Source organism: Salvia splendens, chromosome 5 (genome assembly GCF_004379255.2).
Source record: "Salvia splendens isolate huo1 chromosome 5, SspV2, whole genome shotgun sequence".
Taxonomy (NCBI): Eukaryota; Viridiplantae; Streptophyta; class Magnoliopsida; order Lamiales; family Lamiaceae; genus Salvia; species Salvia splendens.
The window spans coordinates 34435121-34458530 of NC_056036.1; the positions used below are offsets into that span (position 1 = coordinate 34435121).

At 37.3% G+C, this 23410-nt stretch overlaps 3 protein-coding genes across 3 annotated transcripts; 2 read left to right on the forward strand and 1 right to left on the reverse strand.

Annotated features, from left to right (window-relative positions):
* Positions 1 to 5132: 5132 nt before the first annotated feature.
* LOC121802473 lies at positions 5133 to 6856 on the forward strand. The gene is made up of 3 exons (XM_042202151.1): positions 5133 to 5305; positions 5414 to 5911; positions 6217 to 6856. Exons 1-3 carry the CDS (start codon positions 5230 to 5232, stop codon positions 6738 to 6740), a joined length of 1098 nt encoding a protein of 365 aa, XP_042058085.1. The 5' UTR covers positions 5133 to 5229; the 3' UTR covers positions 6741 to 6856.
* Positions 6857 to 9662: 2806 nt separating this feature from the next.
* Positions 9663 to 14664, reverse strand: LOC121805554 (protein OBERON 4-like). Its single transcript, XM_042205455.1, has 2 exons — positions 11337 to 14664; positions 9663 to 10477 (listed from the first exon to the last, which is right to left on the reverse strand). Exons 1-2 carry the CDS (start codon positions 14206 to 14208, stop codon positions 9909 to 9911), a joined length of 3441 nt encoding a protein of 1146 aa, XP_042061389.1. The 5' UTR covers positions 14209 to 14664; the 3' UTR covers positions 9663 to 9908.
* Positions 14665 to 22340: 7676 nt separating this feature from the next.
* On the forward strand, positions 22341 to 22694 carry LOC121804172. The gene has a single exon (XM_042203706.1). It carries the CDS (start codon positions 22341 to 22343, stop codon positions 22692 to 22694), a length of 354 nt encoding a protein of 117 aa, XP_042059640.1.
* The last annotated feature ends 716 nt before the right edge of the window (positions 22695 to 23410 follow it).

Genomic DNA, 23410 nt, shown 5'->3' on the forward strand with positions numbered 1-23410 from the left:
TAGTTTATGGTTAAAAAATGTGGAGAAGGAGTTAGAAAAGTCTCAAAACAATCAGCCATGTGTTGTGTGTTTTCGGCACCTCGTCGAGTGTGATTTTTGTATGATTTTGCATGAGTTTGATGAGCTCGGTTCTTGAGTGTTCTTTCACCATGTTTATGTGTTCTTAAGCTTTCTTTATCTTCCTTAATGAGTCTTTAAGTTTCAGCTTTTAATTTGGTGTTTTCAATGCATGATTAGCTAGTTTACTTGTTGATTTTGTGTTCCTCTTGCTTAGTTAGTTGTGTGGAAGCCAATTAGTCATTCCTCTCACTTAATTTTCGTGCCTTATAGTGTGGATTTAGGGGAGATATCAGCTTTTAGAAGTTAAGTGAAAGGACCATTAGTTGTAGGTTTTTATCCAATGGTTTTACACCTTGGGTAATAGAAGTTGGGAGACAACAAGTACATGCTTTTATTTCACTTTTGGCAGCCATTTAGCTTAGTTAATTTCTGCACTCCACCTTCCATTTACATGTGATTTAGTTTAGCTTTTAGGAGTTAATTAGTTTAGCCACTTTTAAGAGTCACAATCCTAGTTTCTAGACTTTGTTTAATAGCTAACACTTAGTTTATTTTCCTTAGCTTTTAACCAAGTCACTTCTGCTATCTGAACTTAGGAGTATTCATGCATGTTGTTGCTTTGTTTTTATTTTCGTCAAGTGCAAAAATTTCTCGCTACTGCTCTATTTCTCTGCTAAGCTGTCCAGTTTATTAGCTTGCCCAGTTTACATTCCAGTTTAAATGCCTTCTTTCATTTGCATGTTATTTTCCCTTTTAGTTCTCAATCTTAGCTTAAGTGTTATTTGCATTTCGTAGTTTAGTTCCCACCCCCAATTTAGAGCGTGGCGGCATCCTCAAAACCTTTCTAAGTGTGGAAATACATAACGGATGCTACCGTTCCTCGTGGGTTCGACACCCTAACTTACCATATGCTAATTAATAGTATTTTGGAAATTGGGAACTTATAAATATTGTTGAATAGGAAGGGACACGTGCCTACGACAAGCGTGCGACCCCGTTCCTTTCATATTTTTATAGTACTCCTTCCGTCACAAGGAAAATGACCCCTTCCTTGAGTAAAGTATGAAAGAATAAAGTAGAGATAAAAGTGTTTCCATTTCTGGTAACGAGTCAACTTGGTTGGGACAAATAAAAAAGGAAAGTGGGTCATCTTCAATGGGACGGAAGGAGTACAACACAATATTGAATGTATCTCTGCCAATTGCCTTTTATCAAAAGTTAGTATTGTAATTGTTGGGGTTGTTTGGAGTCGGGTGCATAAACATTTGTCGAGCATGATGCAACTCAAATAAAGATGAAAGGGTACACCGAAAAATTAAAATTACATAATCTCAAATGGAACTAGAACCGTTAACAAAAGCTTAATCGAGTAATGTATCTTTCCGCAAGAAGAGATACGTCTTGATAATGCTCTCAGTTCAGGCGCATCGTCTTCAAAGATGAAATAGTTTTGCCTCATTTAGGATTGACAAACTCATAGTTTAGGATTGTTTTATGGGTGATTAACTCGTGTTTTGATGATTTAAGGTGTTTAGAGTAAGATTTTCACCACACACACACTAATTAGGTATATTAATTAGTTTGTCGAAGTTTTGTAGTGAAAACAGGTTCAAACGAGCAGAAAATGAATGGAACGAGTCGAGGCAGAAGGTTTGCCCGGCCGGGGGTTTCCACACTAAGAAATGCCGGCTCGGGCGTTCTGAGGAGGAGTCCAGTAGGTTGGCCCGGCCAGACCTAATTTATGATCCGTAGGTGACACCCTTAACCCATACACCAATACATGTCCGAGTACATTGAGAACATTGTCCGATAGGATGTCTAGGTTTATTTGCAAATCAGTTATTTATTTCAAGTCAGTGTAGTTATTTCTGTTAGCTTTTTTCATTAGTTGTATTATGCCCCATCGTTCTTATATTTGTAATCAGTTTCTGACACCCAGTGTAAGGAGGTGAGCTATATACCAAATCCTAACAACAAACTTAATAAGGATTAACAATATTATGTGGTCGAAATTGAGACATCATATCATATGCAAACAACTATCAGGCTTGTGAGTTGTGATGGCAGCTTGGCTTCCTTGACTCCTTCACTTCATGGTCGACGTTTACACACGCACGCTGCATCGCATGCTCATTTCAATTCTTGAAAATTATTTTTCTTTTTCTCTCTTTTTATTTGAAGTTAGGAATATTAGTTGGGCTTTCTCATTTATTTCATTCTTTTCTCTTTCTAAGCCCAACACTTGTGTATCCAAAAAACAGTCCGGCCCACACTTTAAACCATTCTAACTGTTTTGCTACTATTTAGTTCCTTATTTAAAAATATTTCAGACTTTTCATATATAATTCTAAAAAATAATAGTACTAAATTTCAATTAACCTCTCGCAAATACTTCCAAATTAATTTAATCCCGATAAAAAATATCTTAAACTTTTATTAAAATATCTCTCAATTTCTTCCAAATTAATTTAATTCTGATAAAAAATCTTTATTGATCTTAAAATTTTACTCTACCAATTATTATTTATAATTACAACCCAGTATATTAAACAATATAAATATAAATTGTAACAAAACCAATCTTATTTGATATTTATGAACTGAGAAGTAAAAATAAAATAATCATGAACTGAAATCAATTACATTATGTACATGAATAATTTTGATGAGCAATTTGTTCATTTAAGTTAATTCAATAAAAGTGAAAAGAAAATTAATACTAATATAAAATATTTATATATATGAACATAAAAAAAAATGGTTGTTGAGGAATATAAATGAAGCTAGCTACCAATGTGGAATAAAACCAGTATCTGCTCAAGACCGGTTTAGGCCCATTTGTGAATGAGGCCAACAGCCCCGCCCCGTTTATTGCTGCATTGATTGCGCCATTATTCACTTGTAGAGGTAGAGCCGTTGAGGCATTTTTCCATGATTATCGATGAGAAGCAATTTATAATTATAATTTATAGTAGTAGTAATAATAATTTACTAGCCTACGCAGCTTTACATTATGCACAATTGCACATTAGTTACTATCATCCATCAATAAATTTTCCATTTTATCATTTTTGTCCATCCACTGATAAACTTCTCATTTGCTTTATACGAAGTATTAATTTTAGTAATGGATTCCATTTCCACTAATTTTATTTCACACTCACATTTTATTACTTCATAAAACTAATACTTCATTCATCCCAACTAAGTTGAGTTGTGTTAGATGTCTCAATTAAGTTGAGTCATTTATATTTCTGACAAAAAATAAAACATCAAACTACTCATACTTTATTCAATCACCTACTTTACTCTATCTTTATCTTTCGTACTTTATTCATTTCTTTTTTAACACAATTTTTCAATATTCGTGTCCAAAAGTTTTGGCATAGTTGGGACCGGGAGAGTATATAAAAGTAGGACTCATCTTCCACTAATCTTTTCAACCAACTTTCTACTACTCCCTCCGTCCTAAGATAAACGAGTCATATTTCTTTTGGGATGTCCCACTATAAGTGAGTCATTTTCCTTTTTAGCAAAAAATCCTCAACTTTATTCTTTCTTTACTTCTCTAATTTTTTCTCTCTCATACTTTAACTATTTAAATATCAATTCATTAAATCTCGTGTCCAAAAGAAGTGTTTCGCATATCTTGGGACAAAGAGAGTACATTTTTTTTAACTCGTGTCAGATCAAAACCCCTCTAATATTGATGGACGGAGGAAGTAGTTATTTTTTAAATGAAAAAAATACTAGTACTATAATTTTAACGCCAAAATATTTTTTAAAATGGTGATAAGAAACTCCATTAATAATCTTAATAAGCTCAGTTTAAAAACTAGGTACTTTTTTTTCACTTATCTTTTTCCCATTTAAAGAATTTATGATTTTCAGAACGAGTACTTGATACTGGGGATATTAAACGGGTTATTTTATCGGGTTTTGGAATAATCCTATTCATGTTGTTGTACTAATTGGGTGCGGGCTAATAGCATCCACAACGCACTCCTTTCGTTTCGTCCAGGGAGGGGGGATGAGATGGAATTGAAACACGTGGCAAGCGTTTTGCTCAACCATTGTAAGGCAATTCAAAGTGTGCCTTCGGAACTCCGAGATTTTGCTAGTCGACGTGCTTCCATGCGCTAAAAAAAAGTTCATGGGCACCTCCAAGCCTACCCCTCGAAGAAATTTGGACACACATCAACAAATTCCATCACTGAAGTTCGTTTTTAATTTTTCAATTTGCAGGACTAGTGCTTTTAACAAACTTTAATAAAGTGATTTTGTTAATTAAATTATTATGCATTTCAATTTTATAGATTAATGTATAATTAAAAAATAAGACTTTTAAATTAAATGGAGAGGTATGAGTTGTAAAGGTTGAAAATTGAAGGGAATACGATGTGATAGTATTTAGAGGTATGACTTGAGATAACCTTAGTGGATATAACCTTAGATCAATATATTTCCTAACTAGCCGAGTTGATGCTCCAATTAAAGAAAATGAAACGAATTCAATTTTAAAGGAATTACACTAAGTAAGCTCTTCGGTGAGAAGGGTGTGAGAGAAGAGACATGTCATTTAATGTAAATTGCTAAAAATAGCATTGAAGTTAAAATATATACTTGTCTGTCTCACTCACTCATAATATTATATTTTATTATATATCCCATATTATATTTCTACTTGTTCTTTTTATTTTTATTATCTCTTCATTTAATAAATAAAATACCATATAAAATCTCGTATTAGAAAAAAAAAATATTTGAGTTTGTTTGGAATTAGGATAGACAGTAGTTCGTTGTACTAAAGAGTAAAAAAGTAAGAAGTATTCAAGTAATACAAAATTCCTTCTAATCTAGAATTGTCCTTTTCAAAACGAAAGCGAGGAAAAGAAGACGATATTTAGAGTTTTGCCAGGCAGAAAACATTTACATGAGTCGGAGAGTAGTAATAATTGCGAGGTATTACTATTGAAATTAGCATTGATTAAGGAGAAATGCAAAGTCATTGATTTATGAACCCACTCTCTACTCTACTGGTTTCTTAGACACCCACATGATTTGTTTTCACACTCGCCCTCTCCCTCTATAAATACCTCTCTACCCACTGAAGCCCTGCCCTGCCCTGCCCTGCCCTAGACTTGTTATTTTTACACTCTAGAAATAAAAATGGCGGTGAAGACTACTCTCTTCCTCTCTCTCTGCTTTCTCTACTCACTTGTTTCTGCGCTTGCCCCTTTCGAAGGTATCTCCAACTTCCTTCCTCCTTCAGCTTCATTTTGTGTATAAATTACTCAGCATTTTCCAAATCATCTCGCATTTTCGTGTATAATTTGTGTGGTGTTTGAAACAGGGCTGCTTCCCAATGGGAACTTCGAAGAAGCCCCAAAGGCGACCGACATCAAGAAGACGGTGCTGCAGGGCAGGCACGCCCTCCCCAAATGGGAGATCCGCGGCCTGGTTGAGTACATCTCCGGCGGGCCCCAGCCCGGCGGTATGTTCTTCAACGTGGCCCACGGCATCCACGCGGTGCGCCTCGGCAACGAGGCGTCCGTCTCCCAGACCGTCCCTGTCCGGAACGGCACCCTCTATGCGCTCACGTTCGGCGCGTCGCGGACGTGCGCGCAGGACGAGGTGCTGAGGGTGTCCGTGCCGTCCCAGTTCGGCGACCTCCCCCTCCAGACCCTCTACAGCAGCAACGGCGGCGACACCTACGCCTGGGGCTTCCGCGCCACCTCTAACTCTGTCAAGGTTGTCTTCCACAACCCTGGAAAGCAGGAGGACCCCGCCTGCGGCCCCCTCCTCGACGCCGTCGCTATCAAGCCCCTCCCCCTCCCCACCCCCACTAGAGGTCAGTCAGACTCGAACCTGACATCTTTTCCTCAAATTAATAAGAATAGTGTCTTTTGGGCAAAGAAAAGAGATTAAGAATAGTGCGATTAAGTAGACGGTGAATAGAGTATTACTATTGCCGAAAATAGAACTGACTCATTTATCTTAGAACTTTCCAAAATAGAAAAATGACTTAATTTACATGGAACTGAGGGAGGGGGTACTATTTTACCACTGAGCCAACTGATGTTAACGTGAGTTGGCTAAGCAGCAGAAAGGTTAATGTCTGAAGACAGATTTTTCCGTGTATTTTTGATATGTCAGGTAACTTGGTGAGGAACGGCGGATTCGAGGAGGGGCCTCACATCCTGTTCAACTCATCCCATGGCGTCCTCATCCCGCCGAAGCAGGAGGACTCGACCTCGCCCCTCCCGGGCTGGATTATCGAGTCGCTCAAGGCTGTCAAGTTCATAGACTCGGGCCATTTCAACGTGCCCACGGGCAAGTCTGCTGTGGAGCTGGTTGCCGGGAGAGAGAGCGCCATTGCTCAAGTGATCAGGACGGTCCCGAACAAGGCCTACAGCCTCAAGTTCTCGGTTGGGGATGGCAAGAACGGGTGCCATGGATCGATGATGGTAGAGGCGTTTGCAGCCAAGGCAGTGATGAAGGCGCCCTTCAAATCGGAAGGGAAGGGCAAGTTTGAAACGTTCAGCTTCAAATTCACGGCGGTGTCGGATCGGACTAGATTGACATTCTTCAGCTCGTTCTACCACACCAAGGTTGAAGATTATGGAAGTCTTTGTGGGCCTGTTCTTGATCAAGTTGAGGTTCTTCCCCTTAAGGTGTAGGGAACTGATGGAGTTTGAAGTTGAGAAGGAATGCATGCTATTGCTTTCCGATTTTGTAACTGCATTATTAACTTCTCCTTTCCTACTTTCTTTAATACAAAACCGCGTTTCCAATCTCTCTTATATTATTGCAATAATAATATTGCTATGAATTGTTTACATTCCTAACTTTTAAATGCTCAGCTATGCATATAAGTAATCCTGAGACAAAAAAAGGCAAGGCAATGATACTAAGTAATCTATGGGAGAATGACCTCCAATATATTCAACATAAATTCCAACCAGTGTGGGTTCCAGTTCATGGACATAAAAATAGTGAACATAAAACCACTCTACATAAAATTGGCCAAGATTGAATCATAGTTGAAACAAATCTTGTTGATTTGATTGTAAATTTTTTATATACTTCAAAACATTTTCGATTTGTAATATTATTTAATGCCGAGATAATGTGTAGTATTTGCTATACCTTTTAGAATACTTCTCCTAAACAATGTGCATAAATATAGTAGGTAGTTTAGAGATTTAGTTCAAAAAATATGTTATTACTTGTAATATTTTTAAGACGACTGTTATGTTTTTAAATTTAAAATTAATTACACTAACAAAATGAAAACGAATTTTTTTAGGCATGGGAAATTAAAGGGTTAATATCATAGAAAAACGATAGGGAAGCTAAAATTATGATGCTAAGGTAAAATAGACTTATTTAGAAGTATCCAATTAAGTATGATAATAAAATAATGAATGATAGTCATGTTATCTCAAACATTTACCTAAATTTGCACACATGAAAAAATCATGTCATCTCGATTTAAATTTGCAGACAATAAAAATGTATGATGTGAAGAAATTAAAATTACCTCTGTTACAATTCGACAATCGATATTTTTGGCCCTCTTTCAAATCCTAAAATACCCAAATGATACTGCCACCTAGGTCTTAGGTCTCACAATGAGAGTCACGTTTTGTTACTTTACCATAAATGATAAATATGTCATACATTTCAGTTCCACTAACTCACTTTACTTACATTTTCCACTAACTTTTTCAACTTATTCTTTACATTTCTTCAAACTCATGCTCACAAGTCACACCAAATATTATTCCTATTATGGGACGGAGGTAGTAGCAAATAGGAGTAGGGCTCCGTGTGATTGAGAATCGGGGGACATTGAATCGCTGATTAAGTATGGAACTCATCAGTGAAAGAATACAAACAAAATGTGCTAATACAGAGCATGGCATACACGATTAATTCTCATGTGTATACAGAATGAAATAATTGATGCCATCAACCTTATCATGTTATGAAAAAAAAAAGTTATCATGTGGTGGGGGTTCAGTGTTGAAGAAAATAACCTTGTTTTGTGGTAGTATCACTTTTCACTTAGTAGCCTTGGTTTATTTAGAAACAACTACTGACTCTCTCACAAGAAAAATATGTAGAAAAAGGGAGACAGAGCTGGACCATTAGGCAAACGCCCACATAAAGTTCTTTACATGGATTCGCACAAATGAATTCTTATTATGATTAATAAACCCTATCTCCCTTTTAGAAATTCTTTTAATATGAGAGCACCCGCAATGCGGGCAGCCGGCTTTCCGCGTGCCGTTCCGCCGGAACGACTTTGCAGCGGAACGCGTTGCGGAGCAAGGTTTCGTCGAGGTTCCGTTCCCATGCCGTGCCGGGTGCCGACGGCACGACTCGCGGCACGGTCTGTCCCGCCACGCACTTCGGCGACGTGGCTCTCCCCCGCGTCGTGCGTGACGCCCACTCGCCGGCCCGCGAGTGGGCGACGTCACGTGCTGACGCAATAATTATTTTTTTAAAAAAAATTCAATTTTATAAAAAAAATTAACGGTATTATTACCGTTTTTTTACCGTTTTTTAATTTTTTTAATTTTTTTTCATTTTCTTATTCTATAAATACTCATAATTCATCCTCATTTCACACACAACTACACATCTATTCTTTCTAAATCAACTTCATTTCCTCTCCAATTTTCATATTCAATCTCTTCACAAAATGTCCGGCGACGGCAACTACGGCGGTGGCGGCTCCGGTGGGTGGGATCTCAACGCGTTCGGCGATTGGGAGACCATGTACAACACACTTGGTGGTTCCGGTTCGTCGACGCCGGGCACCTAGGGGTCGGCGACGCCGGGTGGGTACCAACCACCCACTTTCGATATGGATGCATACGCTCGACCCTCCGCCTCGCGGCCTTCTCAGGGATTGTCCCAGATTCAGGAGGATATCCCCGTTGAACCCACCCAGGGAGGAGGCCGAGGCGGTGGAAGCTCCAGGACTGCGTCTGAGGCAGCCGAGGAGGAGGAAGAACAGGAGGAGGAACCGGAGGATCTGGGCCGGCATCCGTACAGCAATGAAGAAACAAAGGCGGTGTACAACGCCTGGCTCACCGTCTCGTACGATCCCATCGTCGGGAGACCATGTACAACACACTTGTGTGTTTTTTATTTTTTTTAAGTTTAAGTTGTAATTTTTTTTAATGTTGTGTGTTTTTTTAATAAAGTGTGTTTGTTTTAATTGAATTGGGTTGGAAATAAAAATAAGAAATGAAATTGAATGAATAGTAATTTAAGGAACGGTTAAGGAACGGCTAAGGAACGGAGGGTTGCAGGTTCCGTTCCTTAGTTAAGGAATGGAGTAAAAAAGTACAGTAGGGCCCGCAAATAGTAGTTTAAGGAACGGTATAGGAACAGCGTTGTGGATGGCCTGACTAGTAGTTTGTTCTCCATGCATTGGATTTGTGACACATTAGTCAAAAAGAAATCCCTCTAACCTTGAATTTGCATCTTGCCAGAATGAGCCAATTAATTTCAAAGCCACAAATACGAAATGCACATATCAATAAAAGAATTTATAAATACTGATATTTTAAAGAAAACAAATCCAATTTAGGAACCATTGTGGATTAAGAAACCAAGTTTGACTGATAGCGGATTACTCCATCTGCATTCTGTTCCATAACAAAGAATGTTGGGAGATTAGCTACCCTTTGTACAGATTCTAGTTAGCACTACACTGCATTAGACAAGACTGATAAACATCTACAAATCGACTAACGCATTAGTCAATCGCCACCAGACGAGAGCCCTCTCTGCTACATTGAGAGTTCATCATCCAACACTAACCTTGTCAATCATGTTGTGAGGTTCCTTCTCGTAGCTTCCATCTTCAGCAGGAGATCCTTGATATCCGTTTCCATCCTCATTTTCATACTGAAGTATTCATGATATGCTCTTTCAAGAGCCTGGAGCTCTTCCACCTTCTGTTTTCGCATCTCCTCAGCTTCAGCCAAACGAAGTTTGCTGATCCGGCTTGTGTATTCTTCTTCAATTCTTTCGCTCTTGCTCACTGAAATACGTTTCAGAGCTTCAGATTCCTTTCTTGCATCTTCTGCGCGTGCTTGAAACATCTTAGCCTCAGCATGTTTGATTCTCACAATGCTATCCAGTTCATCAAACATAGGCTCCTTCTGGGCAAAATTTTGGATATCCATGTTCGATGTGTATTTATCCTTCTTGTTGGTGTCATAGTCATGAAGTAAACTGACAGGATCTCCCAAGAGAGGAGCCTTTTCTGGATAAACAGGCTTCATCCACTCAGCTCCTTGGCTGGACCCAGCAATGCCATTACTGCCTTCTTGTTTTCTTGTTTGCGACTCTTTTCTAGTTTCAACAATGTTGCCACTCCTTTCCAAATTGGATTCTGTGACAACACAAAGCCGCAAGCAAATTTAAGTCGTCTAATAGGCAATTAAAAATAAATTCAGGTAAAGCCAAGATGTGAAAATGGCATGTTGATGCATGAAATAAGAAACTCTCAAAACTTCCATGATCAACTGTGACATTTATATAACAAGTTAAAATATATGGTTTCAAAAGTAATAAGTGGCTTAAAACGAAGAAGCCAAATCTGAAATCAACTAGTAGTAGCAAAAGATACAATTATAGCAGATTGAAGTACTATTGAAAACATGAAACAAACTTACATGGGAATGAAAGATGCTTTAGGACTTTGGGTGATAGAAATTAGCATATTATAATTGCAACATTTTGTAAAATGTACAAACAAGCAACAGTCCCTCTGAAAAAACATGACTGAACTAGATGTGAATAGATAATGTATAATCGGGGAAATCAATAGTGAGTACTGATGCTGATCACGTTTTGCAGCTAGTAACTTTGTAGAACATACGCGAACCCAAGAAAACAGCAAAAGACAAATAAGTCAACTGAACCAGTGCACCAGTTTTAACAAACAAAACCACGTCCGCCATTGGTATCTCTACTCTTGATCACCCAAATTCTGAATATACTAAAACTTGCATGCTACGGCTTAGATATTGTTCAACAAAATACCAACAATAACAGATGGAAAAATAATGTTTCGAGAAGTTTAGAGCAAAAGAGGATATCATACTCTTGGTCTTCCCCACTACACGAATTTCATAAAATGCTCTTTCTGCAATTGTTTACCCAGCTCCAATATAATGCATGATGTGATTTGATTATGCAGTACATAAAGGAATTTTTAATAAACAAATGAGAAGATAGACCAGACATACCAGTGAAAAAGTTTATTATATGATTCTGAACCTCCTGAAAATCTGATCTGTTAGCCAATCTAGACAGCATCTGCACAGCAATTTCATGGAGCTGTTTCCCTCTAACATCCTCACTGGCATAAAATATTCTTCTCACATATTCAAGTTCTCTAGAAAGATTTTCTGCAGTCCATTCTTTGATGAAGTTCTGGAAAACTTCCTTAACAAAACCAAACATCTCAGAAGGATGATCACAGGCAACACAGTAGAACTGCATTTCTGTGGTGCCTTTAGCACCGGATGCACTACGCCCATTTCTGATATGAGATTTGCGTAACCCACAATCTGCATGGCACCAATGTAAGCATACATCACAACCGACCCAACTACATGTGTTAGATGCCATGTCAAACTTTGAACACACAAGACACATGCAATCCCTGCAAAAGTCACTCCGCTGCGAACATATTTTGCAGTCACATTCATCCACTGGAAGAAGACTCCGACAATCGAGATTTCTACATCGCATATTGAGATATATTTCTGCCAAATCTGACGATGTGATATCATATTTCGGCAGAACAAATTCACGAAGCCCTGTTTTCAAAGCCAACAAGATCTCCAATTGTGTACGATTTGCATTTAGTAGCATGTCCAAAGTAATGTCTGACCTCTTCTGTAATGCCTTCTGCAAAGCACTCAGCTGCCACTGCTTACTTGGGTTTGAGATTATATCACGGGCAAACTCTTTAATAGATGGCACGTGCTTTGCATTCATGTCATTAAACCTCCGAGCCATTGTAGGTATTGCTTCAGATACTATCATGGTAACTATAGACTCGGCAAGGTCAGTGCCAATCCCCAGCTCTTGATCTTTACCATCCCTGCCATTGTTCCTATGTAAACTACCAGAATCTTTCTCTGACAGAGATTGCCTATTGTGCTTCAAATACTCTGCTCCGTGATCATAATTGCCAAAACCTTGAACTCCGGACAACTGTTTACTACTTAATTGCCTTTCAAGACCAATCAGCATCTTGGAGCTTCCTCCAGTAACTCTCATCTTCTGCAGGGCAGCTTGTCCACTGGAGTTGCCTTGGGATACTTGAGACTGCTGAAGCAAGACATTTTCTCTTGATGACATTCCTTGATAAGCAGAGCTCTCCTTATCCGTAGCGTCTTCTAAAGACAAGGCTTTCCAATCCACCCCCTGAAATAGTGGCTTGCTACCAACAGATTTCTCATAATCAAGTTCATTATGAGTCAGAGAACAGCTAGGATTGTGAGTAAACTGCTGAGACCCAGAAAACGACATTGATGCTGTAAATCCATCAGAATTTGTCCGGAACGAGCTAGCAAATGATTGAACACTTTTTGTGTGGCTAGGAGAACCCGGAGCTTGTCTCTGAGAACCAATTGGCAATAGTACATTCGGCAAGCTAAGAGAAAGGTCAAGAGCCAATTTATCATCGTTAGGCTTGCTATGTGATGATTGCTCCACTTGATCTGACTTTTTAATTGGATCATTTGAGAAAAACTGGAAGCCCCTGGTACTTAGGCCTTCCATTTCAATGTCTCTACTTTCTGTGAGGTCCCTTGGTTTAGTATCAACCTCCAAAGTCTCTTTAAAGAGAACACCATCAGAAGGCAATAAAGCAACACTTTTGCCCTTGTCCATCATACTTGGGGCTGTTTTCTCTGTAGTAGGCAGCTCACTTTTGCATGTTTCTTGTACACTTCCTGCCACTTCAACATCATCTGTTTTGACTTGATTGTTAGCAATCAGGTCTTCCTGTTGCTCCTGTAAAGTTGACAGCTTCGCATCACATGTGCTGTCTGCAACCCCCTCCAAGCAGCCTTCTGTTCCATCATCCCTTACATGGTCACCACCTCCATGTTCTCCTTTTGCATCGCTATCATCTCTACTTCCCCCCGCCGCTTGGAATGATGTATCCCGACAATCAGGAAAATCGCCATTTTGGCTAACAACATCTTCTTCAGCCTCCTTAGATTGTCCATCAGCTTGCTCATCACAACTGTCCACTTTACTCAAGTTGCCCTTTTCTACTGATGAGAAACTCACCCTGTCCTGCGATATTTTATTTTCAGCGTGGGGTTCATTATGGAGCTGCTTCTCAGGCGAGGTCTTCTTATCAGCAGCTTCACCTTCGATAATTGGCTTCGCGGGAGGCACATCGGGTTGAGGATCAGGTTCCAACTCTCCTTCTTCTCGTTCACTGCTGGGTCCTTCACTCTGCACTTGCATTTCTACAGATTTCTTGCATTCAACACTCTTTGATCGATCACTTCCGGAATCCTTAGACCAGGCTGGAGATCTTGCATCTCTGAAACCCTGAGGAGACTTTGCCTTCCTAACTTCCTTTGATTCTACTCGTGTTCCTCTACTCGCCTCACTGCCACTCCGGGCCCCATCATCAGCATCTTTCCCACTACTAAATCTTTTCCACGATGCACCAATGCCTTCCCTTTTAGGCCTGTCCCTCTCAGACCTAAACCCCTTGGGAAAGTCTCTCCTAGGTGCAGAAAGGCTCTGAGAACGATACATGTGATCCATCCCATAACCAGCCCTCGGCGATGAGCTCAATATCCCTCTATCATTCCCATTCCCGTCTTTATGGCTATCGTAGCTCTTCCTCCTATCATAGCCCTCCAAGTCATAATCCGGCCGTTTCCTAATCGATTTTGAACTCTCCCTCTCATCTTCTAACCGATCATACCTGGATGCTGACGAGGACAAGACCTTCCTCCCACTATCAGATGACCTGTAGTAAGAGCTCCTATGCAAAGAAGAAGAAGATGAACGTTGTGGAGCAGCCTCATCTTCTCTTCTTCCCCAATCTTTCAGATCATCACTGGACCTCAACCTCTTCATAATTTCCAGTCTCAAAATCAATTATTACAAATAAATAACACCACCATACTAAATTGCAGCTACACTCATAGAATTAATCAACAGATCGACTCAGATTTTCAAATCGAACACTAAACTAGCGATTAATTGAGCTGATTGAACCTATACATCTTCAACTGCAGAAAATCATCAACAACAGAAAAATCGTCAGCGCTACTTCACCAGCCTAACCCTAGCTTCACCAAAAAAGCGAAGTTGGGAAGAAAAGTGGAAGCTTTAGGTAGAAGCAAAGGCGGATTGAAGGGCGTAGATGGAATGATGGCCGAGAGCAAAGCGGGGCGAGGGGAATTTGAATGGAGTTGCTTTGTATTCCGTCAACGGAAATTATAAAGTAGTGGGGTTGGGAGAAAGATGAAGACTTGATTGTTTGTTGAATACTGAAGCAGGCAAAATGTCAAGGGAAATGGGGTGCGTAGTGCGCCTCATGGTACAGGTTAGAAACTGGAAGATTAGTCAACTGTGGTTTGAATAAGTTAAAGTAAACCGCTGGGGATTGGTTGCTTTTTTTTGTCCAAGATTCATTGATTAATATCGTGATTATGAGATTTCATCAAAATAAGTCCATCTAATTGACTCGTGTTGATTATTTTTTGTTTTGAAGAATCTCTATATTTTTTTCCACAAACATGTGTTGTTGGTGAGGGAATAAAATTTATACTTCCTCCATTACTAGCAATGCCTGGAAACTACTCTCGCATTATAACTTTTGGCTTTGCTAATAATTTGTGATAATGAAAATATTGATGGAGAATAGCAGCCATTTGTCTCGTACTAATAGTTGTCACTTTTTTTTAGTTTATTTTACCAAAATTATCACATTTTTTTTCAATTTTTTTTCTCTCGTATATACTAATATAGTAAATATTATTTTCTCTTCACTTGATACATAAAACGTTATATTCTAAAATTCTGTGTCATTATATAAATATGTCATCTATGGGTTTTGATCTATGCAAAACTAGATTTAAATACAGAAACGCAGAACAATATCATACGTATGACACTTTTAGGTCATAGTTAGTTAATTTTTAGGTCATGCTAACAAAGCATGACCTAAAATGATCTTAGCATGACATTAAACTCAAATATTATAATATGACCTAAAATTGCTTAATTATGACCTTCCGTGTTTTTGGTTAATTATTGACCATTAGATCATCTAATCCTAGGGCCAAGATTTGGGCTGCATTTCTGGATTTAAATGCATTTTTATTTTGAACATCTCCATGTCATCTATTATAAAAAAAAGGAAATACTAACATGTTTAAGGTTCTAGAAATTGTACAAGAAATTAATAGTGGGAGACAAAGCTTTGACCGCAAGCGTGATTTGATTTTCAAGGCCATTCCAATAAATTAAGGAATGATCCGTATGTTATTGGGAATTAAAATTAGAGCGAACTGCATAAATGATTTTTAAATTATGAATTTATTTCACCAGCAGTTCTTGGATTTTAAAAGTATTACTGATTCCTGGATTTTGCTATAATCATGCCAGAGGTATTTTTTCACTATTCATAGTGATTTTTGGTGAAAATACCTCCAAAGCAATTTTATCGCTGGAGGGCAATTTTGTCCATTTATAATAATGGGATACCTGCATATGATATTTTCACTTATCTTTCTAATATTTTTCAATTCTCTAGCCGGAGTGCTTGAAAACATATTTTTCACATCACTTTTTCAATTATTTATGTCAAATCATCTTTTGCTTTTTCAATTATTTATGTCTAATCATCTTTTGCTTTCTTTTTCTTAACTTTAAAACAATACAAAATTAAAAAATATATACTAGTATAATATTATTAAATACATTAAGTATAAAACTTATAATTATAAATTTAATTATCAAAATATTAGCTAATTTAATTTTTGTTTGTGATTTAATTATGTTAATATTAAAATTTTAAAATTTTAAAAGATTTAATAATTAAAATATCAAATCGAGCGTTGTCTGTAAGATTTTGACAGAACCGTTGAAAAGGTCCATTCCGACGAAAATTTCATTTATTTAGGAGTCAATTTTTAAAAAGTGATTTATGAATCAACTTCGTCTTTAAGTCATATGTTTAGAAAAAAAATGACTTTATTGTTGGAATCGTATGCCCGATCAAAGGACTTTGACCAATAATATTTCCAACGAGATATTTATTTTTGTGAAATTAAATGATATAGCATTGATCTACGTTCGGAGTAGATGAACGTGGTATATTCATTTTCTCAAATCCGATTCTCGGTGAGTGAGAAATAATGGATTAAAGTTGTGCAAAATTGCAAACTATTTAATTAAGCTATGAGAGAAGTCATGAGATTTATTAAGAGAGTTAATTATCTCACATTGAAAGTAACAAGCTTATTAAACAAGTATTTAATAAGAAAGATTATTACATGTAATAATTCTAGTGGACTAAGATGGGCTGTAGAGCCCACACGCGCGCGCAGCCGCCGCCTGCCCCGCCCCGCCGCGAGCTCGAGCCCGTGTTCGTGTCCTTGGACTTGGATCTTGGCAATTGGTCTTTGGACTGTTCTTTGGGCCTGATCGTGGGGCTCGGTGCTTGGGCCTAGTTAGTGGATGAAGAACCTCAATCGCGAAAGCGAGCAAGACCTGATCCAATTTATGCAGTACTAAGACGTGGTAGTAGGGTCAGAACACCAAAATCATTTGGCCCTGACTATATTGCTTTTATGCTGGATTAAGAACCAACATCAATAAAAGTAGCCTTTATTGGCCCAGACGGGTTACATTGGAGAGAAGTTGTTCAAAGCGAAATCGACTCAATTTTACTAAAGCACACTTAAGTGTTTGTAGATCTACCCGAAGATGCTAAACCTTTAGGGTGCAAATGGGTACTTAAAAGTAAATTTAAGGCTATGGAACAATGGATAAATATAAAGTACGACTAGTGGTAAAGCGTTTTAAATAAAAGGAAGGACATGACTTCTTCGATACCTATTCACCTGTAACGAGGATTACATCTATCCAAGTGCTTCTCGCGATTGTTGCATTGCACAATCTTGATATTCATCAAATGGATGTAAAGACTGTGTTTCTAAATGGTGAATTAGAAGATGAAATCTATATGGAATAACCCGAAGGGTTTGTAGTACTTGGACAAAAGAAAAAGGTATGCAAACTTGTAAAGTCCCTATATGGATTGAAACAAGCGTCATTGCAATGACACTTGAAATTTGATAATGTGATGTTATCAAATGGGTTTAAAATTAACCAGTGTGACAAATGTGTCTATATTAACAACACTGATAACGAATATGTTATAGTGTGTCTTTACGTTGGTGACATGTTAATCATGGGTAGTAACACTAAAGTGATTAACGAGACGAAAGCCATGTTAAAAATAAACTTTGACATGAAAGACATGGGTCTAGCCGATGTAATTCTTGGAATGAAAATTCTAAGAACATCTGATGGAATCATCTTAACACAATCTCATTATGTTGAGAAAATATTGAAGAAATTCAATGCCTATGACGGCACACCGGTTAAGACTCCAATTGAACTCGACGTTCACTTGAGCAATAACAAAGGCGAACCTGTTGCACAAGAAGAATACGCACTGGTCATTGGGTGCATTATGTATTTGACTAATTGCACTCGACCGGACATTGCTTGTGCCGTGAACAAGTTGAGTCGTTACACGAGTAATCCAAGCAAAGAGCATTGAAGAGCTCTAGTAAGGGTTTTGAGATATTTAAAACATACTCAAAATCATGGGCTACACTGTTCGAGATACCCCCGGTATCTGTGCTGCAAATTTGATATCCGAAAACTAAGTCTCACTTTCAACAAGTAGATACGTCTTTACTATTGGGGGTGGTGCTGTCTCGTGGAAATCCACGAAACTGACATGCATAGCCCGTTCAACCATGGAATCGGAATTCATAGCTTTAGATAAATTTGGGGAAGAAGTCGAGTGGCTTAAGAACTTCCTTGAAGATATTCCATGTTAGTCTAAGCCATTGCCCCAAGTGTTGATTCATTGTGATAGTCAAGCCGCTATTGGAAGGGCAAATAATGGCTTCTATAACGGTAAGTCTTGGCATATTCGTCGACGACATAATATCGTAAGACATTTGATCACAACATGGGTGATTACAATAGACTATGTGAAGTCAATAGATAATCTAGCGGATCCGCTAACCAAAGGGTTAAACCGTGATCAAATGAACAAGCTGCTAGCGGGAATGGGTTTGAAATACACAAACTAAAGAATTGTCGTAGTGGTAACCCAACCATGATGACTGGAGATCCCAAGAACTTGGTTCAATGGGAAAACTAAGCTATGAGAGTTAGTGTGAAACACTCATCTACATCTATTCCCTATAGAGCAATAGAGTGTTGAAAACTTGCCTAGTGGTGAGGCTAAGTCCATGACTTTTAATGACTCCTAAGGATCTCAAGGAGATTGAGTTCTCAAAAAGACCGAGTAGGGCAAGATACTCGACTAGGAATTACCTATATAAGTGTGAAGTGTGGCCGCTTCAAATAACACACTTATGAATCGAAAGTGGTGTCCAAGGCCGCAGAGAACACAAAACGTGAGAACAAATGAGGTTGAGGTGTTTAAGTGTTAACACCATTGTCTCGGTGCACACCGTGGAGGAATAGTTCAAAGCATCGCGCTACTAGGGCGCTTGTGTATCCGATGGCGTTGACTATGGATGGTTCAAAGCTAAAAACTACATATCCTTATGCTTATATACCTCTCGAGGGTTGAGCTTGTGTCTGTATGCATATGCATTTGGCTATTTCCACTCATGCGGGGATTGTTGGAATCGTATGCCCGGTCAAAGGATTTTGACCAATAATATTTCCAACAAGACATTTAATTTTGTGAAATTAAATGATATATCATCGATCTACGTTCGGAGTAGATGACCGTGGTATATTCATTTTCTCAAATCTGATTCCCTGTAAGTGATAAATAATGGATTAAAGCTGTGCAAAATTGCAAACTATCTAACAAGCTTATTAAACCAATATTTAATAAGAAGGATTATTACATGTAATAATTCTAGGTTCCACGCCGTGAGCGAACCTAGACGGGCAGCGTGTCCCGATACGTTCGTTCAGGATCAACCTCTCAGCTCTCGTAACGCCTTATAACGGTCGGCGGTTAAAGCCTCGCAATGATGACAGCCATCATGGCTGTTAACCCCCTGCAGTGAACTGAGCCTATAAATATACTAGTCATTCAATGCATTTCAACACACAAAATCATTTACAAGCATAACAGCATAAGCTCTCTCCCTCTCTCTACATTCTCCTTCTGTCGAAGCTATGCCCTCTCTTCCATCCAGTTCGTCGGAGCTCTGCTGATAGCGGTGCTGCTTCACCAGAGACATAGCCGTTTTATCTTTTGGGACGAAACGCCAATCCGAGAGCACTATCGAGGCGTATCTCGTCTTGCGGAAAGAGGACTCCTCGACTCGACTAAATACTTTTACAGTTTACTGTTTCGAATTTTCCTTTTAATTCAGTTTCAGTCATTTCCTTTGTATTCTTTCTTTTAGATTGTATAACGCGCGGCTTTTATATCTTATAATCTAGAAACCAATATTCATTTATTCTTATACTCCGTATAAGAAATGGTTAATAACGGACCCAGAGGTAGGTGGAATTGTATGAGGTCTGCTGACCCATCGCAGGTCCATGAGTGCCGCTGTGAAGCTCCAATGCTCCATAATCGACATCCAACTAAGGGCAACTCCGCCTTCCGATCCCACGAAAGGTACCTTCATCTCTATTGAAGAGAAATGAGGAAGAGAGTAACTGAAAAATTAGAGAAAAATAGAAAGGAGGGGAGAGAAATAGAGATTAAGTGTTATTGTGGAAGTGAAGAAAAAGAATGAAATTAAGGAGAAAGTTAAATTCAAGAAGGAAGCTTGATGAGAAAAAGTTGCATAATGAGAATTGTAGTGGAAGAAGAGAGGCGCCGTTGTAGTATTTATTACTATTCATTTTTTAAAATTTATTGTTATACTAACTAATTAATATATTTAAGTGGAGTATATGCTAGTTTAATTTACGTGTAATTCATTTATAGCTTTAGTAGTTTCTGAGTAAATTATAGTTGTATGATGTATTCCTTATATTTTCAAAATATGAAGTTAACTAACGTGCATAACAAAATAAAAGTGAATTTTAAATTGTAGTAGTAATTTTTTATAACAATTATTTTAAAAATATTTTTCAAAATAATAGTAGTAATTAAATATTATAATACTATACTTTTTATTCTTTTATTCGACCCTGAAATTTCTATTTTCTAGATCCGTCATTGGGTGGGAGTGCCTCTCAGAGTAACAAGCAATGATAAAAACGATGCAAATGAAACAAACATACATGACTGTGAAAACTAAAATCATTATATAAACATCATATTTTGTTCCACTTATTATAGAGCCTCTCAGAGTAACAAACAATGATAAAAACGATGGCAAATGAAACAAACATACATGACTGTGAAAACTAAAATCATTATATAAACATCATATTTTGTTCCACTTATTATAGAGCCTCTCAGAGTAACAAACAATGATAAAAACGATGGCAAATGAAACAAACATACATGACTGTGAAAACTAAAATCATTATATAAACATCATATTTTGTTCCACTTATCATTAATTAATTTATAGATGAATCCACGAATTTTTATCATGATATTACATTGGATTAACGACTGTGAACTGAAACTTCAATTGATTAAGCCCAAATAAAATCAATAACCAACGCACTATAAGTTGAAACATTAATGGCGTAGTAGTATATCAGATGATTTAATTAGTAAATTCTTCTCTTATGGCCTAACTAATAAGCAGGGACGGAACTAGAAATTGAAATGAGCCGGTGTTGAAAATTAACGACAAATACGGTAAAACACGCGATGCTTTTGAATCTCTAGTAGCTACTAGCCTTCTCTAATGTACTAGTAGTCCACAATGGTGTATCAAGTATTTTCGATTTGAGAATCCGAAGAACATGATATCTTGATATCCTAAGAGTTCGCAAATTGAGTTGTTATAATATTAATTTAATATAAATATGGTACTTCATCCATTTGATAATACTTATCCCACTTTGGCTCATTTCGAATATTAAAAATGTAAAGAAAAAAGTTAATGGAATGTGCGTCATTTTATATGGAGTATTAACTTATAATAAAATAGGAGTGGAATGAGAAACCTATTTTAAAAATTAGTAAAAAATAAATGAATATGTATTAGTAGACCGACCGAAAATAAAATATGAGACGAATAATTACAGAAAAAATTAATAAATAATTTGATTAATACAATAGATTATTATACAAATAAATTAATAAAACTTTAAATAGTACAATTTGATTCTCGAAACGTTTTTATAGTAGAAGAACAAATATTAATTTATTCCTAGAATAATAGACTATTAGTGACTTAAACGCACTCCAGCAGAAAAAAAATTCTCAATGTCTTCTTTATTAGTACTACTCATTTTCCACCATTAAATTATACTCCGTAGTACGTTTGTATTGGCAATATATCCATGTAAATATATTCGATTTAATTTAACTAATCAAAAATTTGGTAAAGTAAAATTTATTGCTGCCTAAAAAAGTGAGATAAACTATGTCAATTTTTGGAAAAATATTTAACCAATTACACATCAATAATAATATCAATAATAATATGGAAGTTATAATCCACTAACAATATTTTCACTATTTTTCTTTTCTCTTACTTTTACTTTATCAATTATACATTGAAATTTGTAATATTTATGTCTATTTTTTTAAGACGATGGAGTGTAACAAAACATGACAATCGTTTACTAGTATCTAAACTTCATTACACGAAAAATTGCTTGTTGGCATGGACAAACCCCTCGTCCTTTTGCTCTCTTTCAAAACAAGGAGGCCCATACACACCTTCATCTTATCCACACTTAGAATTCTCTTACTCAGATATTTTCTCAACAAACAAAAAAGGGCAAAGCTCAATATATCTGTTCCCCATTTCTCAAAACCACCAAAATCAATCTCCTATTGCAAGAATATAATGTCATAAACTGCCTTGGCTAATTAAGCTTCATCCATGGCTGCCCTCTCACTCGGCCATTTATGCCACCACAAACACAAGCCACTTCTAGTCAACACCACCACAAGAAACCCGCAAATGATCGCCGTTGTCTCCTGCCAGAGTCGCAAGCCAGCCGACGAGAAAACGGACAAGGGAGCTAAGGAAGACAACGGCATGAAGTTGCAGAAGCTTTTGTTTGGCGTTGAGCAAATTGGAAAGGGGCTGCAAGATAATCTAAGTCCAAAAATGAAGGGAGATTGGATGGATCTAACTCTGATGAGCCTATCGTTTGCTGTGTATATCTACATGTCTCAGAAGATTGTGTGTGCTTACTGTGCATGGATGTCTATGGCTGGACAAACTTGGTGATGATACAATAAGATTCTTGATCAGTCGATCATGTATTTTATTCTGTGATATATGTATATGTATTAATGTATATGTCATGTATGTTCTTAGAATTTTTTACCCTGAATTACTATTGTGACAATTTGACAGAAGAAATGATTGAATGCAAATAGTATCAAAGTTTTATGAGAATTAGGATTTATGGTTGAGGAGAAACTTCACCTTAAATATCTGAGGAATTGAGCATATGCAAGTACAATCTAAAATGATTTATAACATACCCTGTTCCATTAGAAATGAAACATTTGCTTTTCGTCATAAGATTTTATATGGTGTTGTTTTGTGAGTTAATGGAGAGAAAATAAAGCCAGAAAGATGAAAAAGTAGAGATGACGTTTTTTTCATTTTAAGAAGCATTTCATTTTTAATGGAACAACCCAAAGAGAAAAACGTTTCACTTTCAACAAAATGTTACTTATGCCGAAAATGAGTCAGTTTCAACAACAACAACAGCTAATACGTGTAAGTGTGACGGTAAAATACGAATCAATTGATAAGACGTTTATCTTTCATCCAACAAGTTTGAGAGTTTAAATCATTACGGGAGAAAATGAAAATACTATTATGGATAATCTTTTAGAAAAAAAATTCCAGTAACATTGCAATGGTTGTTCTTGCCAATGTTTTTGAACAGCTTTGTTTTTAGCTACTACCATAGCAACATTTATTTATTTATT